Raw genomic sequence first — 11,309 nt, 5'->3', positions numbered from 1 at the left:
GGGTCTGAGGAGAACGGGAGAGCTGAGGGGAGCGGGGTGAGGCTGAGGGATGGATGGAGGGGTGTGGGGAGGGTCTGTGCGGAGCCGAGGCTGGGCGGCAGCCGGGCGGACAGGGGTGTCCTCGCCGTGCTGGGGATGGTGCCAAACGCGGCCCGAGCCGGGCGGGGTGACCGCTGAGAGCTGGGCGCCAGAATTAGGGCTGCACCCTCAGGGAGCTTAAAATAAGGCGCAGGCGGTCTGACAGCCTCACGGTGTGCGGAGCAGAGCCCGAGCGTGGAGAGCCTCTGTGCTGCTTTAGAGCACCTGGGACGTTTGTCCTAACAGCTACTCTGTGCTCCTCTCTTGGTTTCGCAGGATAACGTGGAGCGGGCGGATGCACTGCAGCTCACCGTGGAGGAGTTTGTGGAGCGTTACGAGAAGCCATACAAACCCGTGGTCCTGCTGAATGCCCAGGTGGGCTGGTCTGCACAGGAGAAGTGGACTCTGGAGCGGCTGAAACGCAAGTACAGGAACCAGAAGTTCAAATGCGGGGAGGACAACGACGGTTATTCAGTGAAGATGAAGATGAAATACTACATCGAGTACATGGAGACCACACGTGATGACAGCCCGCTGTACATATTTGACAGCAGTTATGGAGAGCATCCCAAGCGCAGGAAACTCCTGGAGGACTACAAAGTACCCAAGTTCTTCACTGATGATCTGTTTCAGTATGCGGGGGAGAAACGAAGGCCGCCTTACAGGTACGGCAGAGTGGCAGCTGAGGTTCCTTCCTGTGCCTCTGGTTATTCTGAAGTAAAATCGCTTTGTGTAAAGCGAAACAATAGCTTTGTGTTTGCTGTTCTGAAGTGCTTATAAGCCTTCAATGCACAAGAAGGGAAGAACAGATTTGTGAATCAGGATTTCTTGTTCTGTCACCAATCTATTTACCAGTTGGTTTCTTAATTTTTCTTCCACGAATAAATGCCAAGTGCTTGAAAGTTACGAAGATGAATTTCTTGCTGTGTGAAGTGCCTTCTGGCCTTCAGATTCAGAATGCCTCGAGATTTGCTCTTGGTTTCTTCTGGCTTATGTACAGTGCAGGGTTTCATTTAATTATGGGTCAGTCCTTGTAAGGTGAAGATCTTAAACAGACTACTTTGAAGGGTGGAGGTTACTTCTTAGCTCCCCTTCAGATAATGATGATACTGCATAATGTTTTTGCATGTATTTAGTCTTCAAACTTTTTTTTTCCTATCTGATTAGAAGGCAAAGGAAATTGCATTTGATTACTGAAATGAAATGCACCAACCTTACATATTGGCTCCTAGGTACAAAGTAATTTCCATTTGCATTAATACAATGCTTTCTAGTGCTATGAGAATAAGATGTAATTAAAGTCTTTACAGCCACATGATAATTGCTACAGAATGACTTGCCCTCTGAGTGACGTGAGGTCCTGGTGTGGGTTGGTTTTTTAATGAAATAGGGTAAATATGAACGAGGTACTAACAAATAATAGCTCAGTTGTGTTTTTCAGGCTTTTTTTTCACAAAGTTGCAGCAGGAACTTTTTCTCATTGACTTCTAAGGGCATACAGTGCTGTGCTCAAATGTGAAAGCACAGTGCATGTGGTCCCTGTAAGTCTCCAGCAGTAACTGAGGTACAGTGACAGAACTCCATCAAAGTTCCAAGTGATGGAGACACCCCAGCTGTGACTCACACTGATACTTCTCTCCCCTGCACCCTCCACACCCACAGGCATGAGCTGAACTCCTTGCTTGTGATGGAAGCATTCTTGCACTTTGTTCTGGAAAAAGTGGGTTGGTTTGAGGCTGTTCTCCTTTTTCTGAGTGGTGTGAAAGGGCACAGCTACAGCCCTCACCTGGAGTTTGTATCTCTAAACAAACATGGATGGAGAGCATTCAGCAGTTTAATGGCTTAGTGAAAATTCAACCAGGTGCTGTACTTCCTCATCATAAGAGGAAGATGTGCATGTCTTCTTATTTGTGGCTGCTTAACGAAGTAGGAAGCCATTCACAAATGCAGTCATTGCTGCTAGCGTGCAGTGATTGGAAACCAGCTTAATTCACACCTGAGTTGGGAAGGGGAGCTGGAGAGTTTTGTGTCTTGAGATGCTGTGACCCCTGGAGCTCCTCTCATTGGTACCACAGCCACAGGGGGGTCTGGATGGAAGAAGGCTCACGTTCATGCTGCTTTAGTTTCTTCCATCTAAACAGATATTGTCCTTTCCTTCTGCTTTGTGGCAATAAGCCTCCTGATTCAGTTTGTTCTATCTGTTGTAATAGTGCTCTTGTGCTGCTGTGTTTAAACATCTGTGGCAGCTAAACTTCTCCATCAGAAGTGAGCTTTACAAATTGGGAATGAGAACATCCACACCAAATCTTGACCAGAGAATAATCCCCAGCTACTTCAATATTGGAATAAAAAGCCTGTTGTAAATGAACAGAAGGCATAGAAGGAAGCCAGGGTTGCATAACTTCACTCTGTTCCTTACTTGTATTGCCTTTTGTTAGTTCCTCATTGTTCTGTGCCTCTGGGTTCCATTTATGAGTAGCAAGTTTTAGAAATGGAGAAGATTAGGAGAATCCTCCTGCATGATGAGAGCCCTGGTGCAGAGCATTGTGCCATTATTGCATTCATAAACACTGCTGCAGAAATGGGAGTGCATCTACCTTGAAGTCAGTACATATATGAAAAGAACTGTTTCTATTTCATAGCTGTGTTTTGTGTTTAAAAGCTGTCTTCACTGTCCTGGCTCGCAGTCCTTCCTGTCACAGATGATGTTGGTTTTTAGGTTAAACCCACATCGCATCATTTGAGGATAAATGGAGAAGGGAATCAAGGTGACTCCCTTGGTTTCTAACCGTATGCCGAATTAACAGCTATAACTATCAATCTGTATGTGAGGAGAAGAGAAAGCAGCTACTGCTTGCTCTGTGACTGAAGGGTTGTGGCTTTTTTCCTGCCGTGCAGATGGTTTGTGATGGGCCCGCCTCGTTCTGGAACAGGAATTCACATCGACCCCTTGGGAACCAGCGCCTGGAACGCCTTGGTGCAGGGACACAAGCGATGGTGCCTCTTCCCCACCAGCACTCCCAGAGAGCTGATCAAAGTGACACGGGAGGAGGGAGGCAACCAGCAGGACGAGGCCATCACGTGGTTCAACGTCATCTACCCCAGGACGCAGCTTCCCACCTGGCCTCCTGAATTCAAACCCCTGGAGATCTTGCAGAAGCCAGGAGAGACTGTTTTTGTACCAGGTACGTAGAAATGGCTCCTGAAAGCAGATGTGGCAGAGAGAAGTGGGTTTTTAACTAGTCTGAGAAAGAAAGAGTGTTTCAGATTTCTTGCAGCTCATTTCTTGCAAAGGAAACTACTCTGGGCTGTTTCAGAAGGGCTGTGTGTTGTGAGGCTTTCTCTGCACTGCTCGGTTATTTCTGACTGCCCTGACATACAACGGCCTGCAGTGTAGGATTGCATGTGGTGTGGGTGGCAAAACAAGTCAGACTTGCATTGCACATTCATAGGACTGTGATCCTATTAATAGGAAAACACTGAGATGTAAAAATAAAGAGAGAAAGCTGAGTATTTGAGTATTAGTAACTCTCAGACCCAAAAATGTTGGAGTTTATAAACACCACAGCATGATCACCACTGGATTTTGTAGCTTAGGCAGTCTGACTGCACGTGGATTTGTCTTGGCTGGAGGAAATACTTAAAGTCACTGATGCATTCCACCCACTTTTCCGTGGTTATGCTTAATCTCAAAAACAAAAGCTAAAGGAAGATGGCAATGGCATCCTTCTATCAGAAGATGGTTGTGCAACGTGTGCCTGCTGTAACTGGGAGCTGAGGTGGCAGTGGGTGGCATTGTGTGGGTGAGCTCAGTGCCTGCAGTCTGACCTCTGGATCTTGCATCACAGCATGGAGCTGCCATCCACGTTGCCTGTGTTGCACAGCTGATTTCATGTCTAAGGAGTGCCTTGTGACTGCCTTGGCACTTAGTAGTGACTCCTCTCCCCTCTGTTAGGATTTTGTAGCTGTCAATTTCCATTAAACTGTTTCTTTGTTCTTTTTTGGAGGTTTTAAGTGGGTGAGAAGAACATCGCTGTCTATTCTTAGTCTGTGCAGGGAAACAATTTGCATCTACTTTTAAGTGAAAGGCTGGCCTGTAATCACAAGAACCTTGCTAATTCAGTGTGGAAAGTGTGCTCAGCTTGACAGAGGGTCTCTGTGCAGCCTGGGCTACAAAGGCTCATGCTGTTAGATAGGCTGTCAGTAGGCAACATGCTGCTGTCAGCTCAGATCTTCAGTCGCTGCCTGTGAGGTGGATAATTTGGCCAGAACATTGTGCAGCCTTCTGTAATGAGAACCTGCAGAGGAGCGGAATGAATTGTGAAATAAGGCTGAGGAAAGAAGATCTGGTGGGAGGCTCACCTGGGTTTGGGAGGCAGGGTCTGGTTTCTGCCTCTGCTGCAGGACAGAGATGCGTGGCAGCTGCTGGATGTGCAACAATGCTCACGGTGCTGTGTTTGCAGGTGGTTGGTGGCACGTAGTTCTCAACCTGGACACAACGATTGCCATCACACAGAACTTTGCCAGCTGTACCAACTTCCCCGTGGTGTGGCACAAAACGGTGAGAGGGAGACCCAAATTATCACGGAAGTGGTACAGGTGAGAGGTTTAATAACTTTCTTTTCGTGTTACCTATAGAAATCAGTGAAACAAAACCATCTGACTCTGTATAGTGTTGCTGTTGAAAGACTAATGCTGAAATTGGAACTGTGTTTAGGATCCTAAAGCAGGAGCATCCTGACCTGGCAGCACTGGCTGATTCGGTTGACCTACAGGAATCTACTGGTATTGCTTCTGATAGCTCGAGTGATTCTTCCAGCTCCTCGAGCTCCAGCTCCTCCGACTCTGATTCAGAGGTAACATATTTTTGGGGTCTATTTTTATCTAAAATACAAATCTGTCACTCATTTTACCAAGCCGTGGTCGTTTATAATGGTGGCAAGTCGGATGGTTTTCAAACGGGGAGGAGGAACGAGGTCCAGAGTAGAGACAGGCACAGCATGGGACTGCCCTAAGTGCCTGGTGTGGGGTGAGTGCTTCACAGAGTGCTGCCTGCCCTTATAAAAAACCCTCCAAACCCTTTTAGGAGCCAAAATGAATGCATCAGTTGTCTCACCACAAACACACTGTAGCCTGTGACCAATCTTAACCGTGCCTCTTTGTGGGTTTTCATCACTTAATTTAAAACGGATTTCTTCAACCTGAGCTGGTCTTTGAACTGTGATTGTCCAGAATTGCTGAGGTGGTTTTTGTGCTGAACTCACGAGCACAGTTTCCTGGGTTTCTCTAAGCTCTGTTTTCATCTCTCCGTGCTTCAGTGCGACTCCGGCTCCGAGACAGAGGGGATGATGCACCGCAGGAAGAAGAGGAGGACGTGCAGCATGATGGGGAACGGCGATACGACTTCCCAGGACGACTGCGTGAGCAAAGAGCGCAGCTCCTCCAGGTGACCTGATGGCAGCTGCTGGTTGTTAGGAGGAGGAGAGGACAGCAGGAGGCAGAGCTGAGATAGGGCAGGTCCTCAGGATAGAGGGATGGAGGGGTTGCTCCATGCAGGACGTGAAGCGGTCGGCCAGTGCTTTGAATTACTCCAAACTGAAAACTAAGATTCATAATATAGATATATTTTAAGTACCTTATCAAATGCTTTTATTACTGTCCTAGTTCTATTTTTAATAGAGAATATATTTTTATATATATATTTTAATGGGAGAGATGGAACATTGTGCTCTTTAGAGAGCACACAGGAAAAGTGAACAGTTTGAGATGAGGAGCAATCGGGCCAGGCTCAGATTTGGATGCCTTGTCCAAACAAAACCTCCAAGCAGTTCTATGTTTTCTCTTATTATTGTCTGGATTACTTCAGTCTGGCCCACTGCTTTATCTGTTAAAGCCAACATTCTGCCAAAATGTAAGATGTCTGTGTTTACTTATTTAAAAAAACAATAATACAAACTTCTCATTGGTCAGGCTAGAGGGAGAAAGCATTAACTCTGCAGAACCAAGAACGTCTGTTGTTTGGGATAAGTTCTGTGGAGTTGCTCAGTTATGTGCAGAGTCACTGGGAGCTGATGAGTCAAACAGGTTTTTGCTAAATGAAGATTTTTTTTCTCACGTAGAAGAGGCCTGCCAGATTTTTTAAGCCAATTCCTCGTGGTTTGGTAAACCAACACTGCTGTATTGCTGCGTAGTTCCTTTGCTGAGCTGTTGGGTGCGGTGACACAGTGTGTGACCTGCTGAAGGTGTGCCAGTCATTTACCTGAGGAAGTCCAGACATCTGTTCTATACCCAGCGTTGTGCTTGTTAGGATGTTGCCTGAAGACCTGCTTGCTGCCATTCAGCTGCTGTGATGCACTGCTCTCCTGCTGGCAGTTGCTTTAGGTGCTGTCGAACAGCCTTTCGGCAGCCAGCTATGTTGTCAGGCAGGCAATGAGCAGCAGGATGCAACAAACCATAATGCAGACCCTGCTGGAGAAGTGTGAAAAACGCAGCCCCTGTGTGCACAGCTGAAAGTCCTGTGCTTTTTTTCAGTTCTTTGCACTTCAAATTTGCAAAAAGTAGCACCCTACCTAGAGCCAGCTCTGCCTGACGCGCCGCTCTCCTTCCTGTGGGCTGGCTGCTCCTCTCTGTGAGCACGGGGTGGGATTTTGGCTCCAGCACTGTGATGGTTTAGTTGATAGAAAGGCTTTTAAACATAAAATCCTACCTGTGGGAAGTGCGAGCACACAGTGAGCCTGCAGGCTGTGCTTTGTGCCCCAGGTTGAGGGGAAATGCTGCAGCTGATGACGGGCAGTTGTACTTCTTCTTTTTGACAGGATTAGGGAATCTTGTGGAGGCCGCAGTTACCCCTGAGAGATAAAGCACCCACCGAGAGGCAGCTGCCCATCGGAGCTCCGTTAGCAGCCAGCCAGCTCTGTCCTGCCCCCTTCTGCTCCTGCTCCTCACAATCCTTGTTGGTCTCTTCCCTTCAGTCCAAACATCAGTCTTCATTCTGTGCTGTCCAAGGTTGGCTCCTTACTAACTGAAGGGGGGATGCCCCGACTCGTGCAATGCTTTGTCCCCTCTGCGCCCCGAGCGAGTGCACTAAAAGCCCATCCGTGGGTGTGGACATGCCAAGTATTGAATGGCTTGTGTAACTGGCGAGGAAGACAACGGTCAGTTTTTAAAGAACTTTTTAAAACCAGCAGGTAAACCTAGAAACCTGCCTTGCTTTGATACTGTCTTATGTTTACATGTTGTCCTGTACACTTGAGGAAGGGAACAGCAGCCCTTCGGCCCAGCGGGATGGCGGCGGAGGTGGGATGGATGCTCCAAGCACTGAAGCCACTTCAGTGGAGTTGACTGCCCACCTGAAGCATCTTTTGTGCTCTTAATCCACACGTACACATCTGAAGTGCATCCTTTCAACCAGCCACGATCCATTTACCTTTGCTTTGTGCAGTGACAGATGCACTAGCACCTTGCCATAGGAATCTCGATGGAGCCGGAGAATCCTGGAGTTTCTTGCACAGCAAAAAACATGGGGGGAAAAGTCAGCATTTGCCAGTAATGACACTCCTTTAGGTGTAGGTGTGATGTTCAGCACCGGGCAACAACTGACAAAATCTGACTCTTACATAGCAACAACAGTTGTTGGGCTTTAAATACTGAGCAGTTCTGGAGCTGTGGACTTGTTTGGGCCGGTGTGGTTCACGTGTGTAAATGGCTTTTCTTTGAGGCTATGGCTTCAGAAACGTGCAGTGCCAATTTTAAAGGACTGGGAGGGGGGCGTATTGTTGTGTGATGCTTTATACAAATGAAATGTGATGTTTTTAGTCTGTGTAGGTGCGTTTGTATCACGGCAGGTAGAGCTCTCATCCCCAAGGGATTTGTTGGATCTGCTGTTCCTTTCACAGGGGCTTTTGCTGGTAGTGTCAGCAAAGAGGTCTGTCTTGCTGGAGACGTGCTGAGAGGAAGAGATCCTTTCTACCTGCACAGTGCAGCCAGGAGCTGGCTGTGTTGGGATGCTTCCTTGAGTGCTCTCCTGAGGCCCAGGAGGTGGTGTTATTGTATATTTACATCTCACATCAGCCATTCTTTGAGAGAGGGAGGTTGAAAGCAAAAGTAACGTGCATGTACTGATCCTGCATTGATGCCCAGAACTGGTGGCTGAATTAAAAAGCAGATTGGCAGCCTTAATTGTTGTATCTGCAGGGTTTGATGGCAGTCGGAATGTTGGATTTTATTTATTTTAACCCTGTCTCTTTCCTGTTTAAACACTCTCTCCCTTCTTGGAGATCGGGCTGGGTCCTGTTGTGCAAGGGAGCCCAAACTCCATTTGGCAGGAGCTCAGCTTCTGAAATTCCAGCACCAGTCAGTTCATGTAGGAGCAGTGTGTTGGTGAGGAGGGAGAGAAGGTTTGTTGGTGTACTGTTGGTGTTGGTGTTAGCTGTCCAGACCCCTGCATTTCTTCTAGTCACAGACATAAGTGCACGTGGACATGCCTGCCCTGTAGGGCACCGCAGATTATTCCAGATTACTTCACTTTGAAGCAAACTTCCCAAACCAGTAGCATTTCTGCCCAGGGTTGCCTTTTATTTCCTGCTCAGTTGAACAGCCAGGAGTCTGCACAACCCATGTAGTCCTCAGAGAGAGCAGGTAGAGAGAGCTGCTGCCTTTGGAGGAATGGAGAGACAGGAGTGTGCTGTGTTTGAGGAGGCTGCCTGCCCTCCTTGGTGCTGCAGTTGCTGTGTATGGAAGGTGCTGCAGCTCGCTTTTGTGTTTGGCATGCAGAGATCAGCTTTGCCATCTTGAAGTCCTGCAGCACAGGCCGAGCGCTGCTCCACCAGAAGCACAGCAGGGAAGATCCGAAGCGCAGAGCATTCTATTCCTTCATGCCTGCGAACTCTTCATGGGGTGAAATGAAGCAGTTTCTGCTCAGAGGCTGCGTTTGTTGAAGGTCCCTTACAGAAAGGCAGTGTTTGGAATGAACCCCAGCACCGCCAGCTCTGCGGGATGGGAAGCAAAGCTGTGTGTGCTGCCTGGGAACTGGGACTGCTGGGATCTCTGGTTCTTCCTTTACAGGCTCTTGCTTCAACTGAGTTGGTGAGCTTCTGTCTTTGTTAAGAAGGGGCAATACCTACCTCACAGGGGTGTTGTGAGGCTGAAATGTGATTACTGTGTAAGATGCTCTGACTTCCTTCTCCTATGAGTTTTCCAGCAATACTGAGCAAGCTGAGGCTTCCTAACCAGGCGTTAGCTCTTCCTAGCAGAAAACATTTGGGATGTCATGCAGCACTTTTGGCCACATGGTTTGCTCCGGTGGCCCTTCCAGAATTGCTGCATGGTACATAAATGGAGGCAGAATGAGGCTTTTTGTCTGACCAGAATTGGACATTTGGCATTTTGTCACTTGCTCTAAGCAGGAGGTTCTGCTATTTTGCTAGATGAGGATTTAAAAATAATAAGAAATGAAGTGGGTAAGTTAACTGTGATCAGAGCGTTGGCCTTACAGCAAGAAGGGGATGTTCCCCAGCCCCTTCCATGCCAGAGCACAGCGTTGAAGCTGCTCCTCGTGCCTGGATCCATGTGTGTGGGAGGCTGGCTGGGGAGCACGGCTGTGCTCTTGCTTCTCCACACTTGTGCTCCTTGCAGCGTTGATGTTCTTCCTAACCCCACTGCTTCTGCCTACTGTAGAGCCATGGATGTAGCAGACCCAGCCAGCCCCTCGTTGCCCTGAGCCCCACAGCAGCACTGCTCTGCTCAGCCCCGTGCTCAGCCTGCTCCATTGGGGCTGCTGGCAGCTGCGTGCTGGTTTGGGCCGGGCTTCCTGGTGTTGTGCCTGCCCTGCCAAAGGGAAGGGAGCCGTGAGCTCTGCTCCCCAGCACAGGCTTGTTTGCTCTGGGGGTTCAAGAGTAAATTAATGCCCCTTCAGAAGTGCAGCACACAGCTCAGCACTGCTGCTGCACAGTGCTTGGGGACAGGTGATGCTGAGGAGGCGCTGGCACACAAACCTTCCTCCCCTCTGCAGCTTGGGTGGGCTGGCTCTGCGTTGTCTTCTCAGTTACATGCTTGGAAGGAAGACAGCAGCTTCTTTCATAAGAAACCCAGAGCCTTTTCCTCCTCCAATCCCCAGCCGTTGTGGGGTGGAAAGCAAGGCTGCTGACTGAATCAGCTGAGATGGCCGTGTGTGCTAATCTAATGGAAATAAACATTGCAACAGGAATTCCTCTTGCATTCCTCTTGCAAAGGAGGGAAGGAAGGGGCAAACTGATCCGTTCAGCAGCCTGCCTGAGCCCCCAGCCCTGCCTCTGCCATCAGCTGCTTTTACGGCCCCGTCCAGCAGAGCTGGGATACTCTTAACTGTCTCGTTTGGATGATTGTGGTTTTGCTTTTTATTTGAAATAAAATCAATTATTTTGCACTCTTTTGTTTCTTAGTCACTTTTTGAACTACTTTTAGTCACCTTCCGAAGATCCACGCCTTCCTTGCAGTACGGGGGGATGCCGTGGGGCTGCACGGCTGCAGGTAAACGAGCACAGCAGACAGAAGCGCGTCGTAGGTCGAAACGCTTCCCCGGCCCTCCTGCCGAGCTGCCCCTCGTGCTCGGCCCGTCGCGGCGGATGGGCGATGCTGCCCGTGCCGTGATCGCCGCTCCTTCAATCCTCCTTTGTCGGCTGAGCTCTGCAGCTGCCCCTCTGTCCTCTCCTCCCCCTCGGAGCGCTGCGTCAAAGCGGCCTTTGTGCCGGCACAGCCGTGCGGGGCTCCGACCGGCAGAGGGCAGCGCGGTCCCGGCTCTGCCTTATCGCAAAACCCCGCCGCCGCGCTCCTGCACGGCTACGGCTGTAGAAACGCGCTGCTGCTAAAGGAAAGTGGATGCCGTGGTCGGTGGTGCTTCCAGCACTGGCACCCGCCCTGCCGCAACGCCTTTGCGCGGAGCTTTTTGCTCTGCTCCTGTTGATGCTCCTCAGCACGGGGCAGGGCTGCCGCCGCCTTTGCATCACCTGCATCTGACGAGTCAAACGTGCGTGGAAGTTTGAGCTTAAGAACGCGCTTGGGAAGGAGCGGCTGCCCGCTGCGCAGCGCTGAGCTGCGGGGCTGCTCGGATGCTCAGAGCCCACAAAACACAGAGGGGAAGATCAGCACCGTGACGGGTCGTTACTAAGAATACAACGGTCCGCACGCAAGCAGCCGCTTGATAGGATTAGCGATAACGATAAATGGCAGTGAGGATCGGGGATGGCTCCGCTTCC

General features: G+C 49.4%; 1 protein-coding gene across 1 annotated transcript in view; it reads left to right on the top strand.

The window, feature by feature from the left end:
- The window catches only part of JMJD6 (jumonji domain containing 6, arginine demethylase and lysine hydroxylase), a 10,868-nt gene extending 388 nt beyond the window's left edge, over positions 1-10,480 (top strand). The window contains exons 2-7 of the mRNA XM_042883979.1: positions 355-743; positions 2,977-3,263; positions 4,542-4,677; positions 4,796-4,934; positions 5,397-5,524; positions 6,894-10,480. Coding sequence (XP_042739913.1) covers positions 355-743; positions 2,977-3,263; positions 4,542-4,677; positions 4,796-4,934; positions 5,397-5,524; positions 6,894-6,930 — 1,116 coding nt within the window. The 3' untranslated portion in view covers positions 6,931-10,480. The remainder of the gene's footprint in view (positions 1-354; positions 744-2,976; positions 3,264-4,541; positions 4,678-4,795; positions 4,935-5,396; positions 5,525-6,893) is intronic.
- The last annotated feature ends 829 nt before the right edge of the window (positions 10,481-11,309 follow it).

Source organism: Lagopus leucura, unplaced genomic scaffold (assembly GCF_019238085.1).
Source record: "Lagopus leucura isolate 7727_CA_CO unplaced genomic scaffold, USGS_WTPT01 Super-Scaffold_100040, whole genome shotgun sequence".
Classification (NCBI taxonomy): domain Eukaryota; kingdom Metazoa; phylum Chordata; class Aves; order Galliformes; family Phasianidae; genus Lagopus; species Lagopus leucura.
This window is presented reverse-complemented; position numbering and strand designations above follow the sequence as displayed.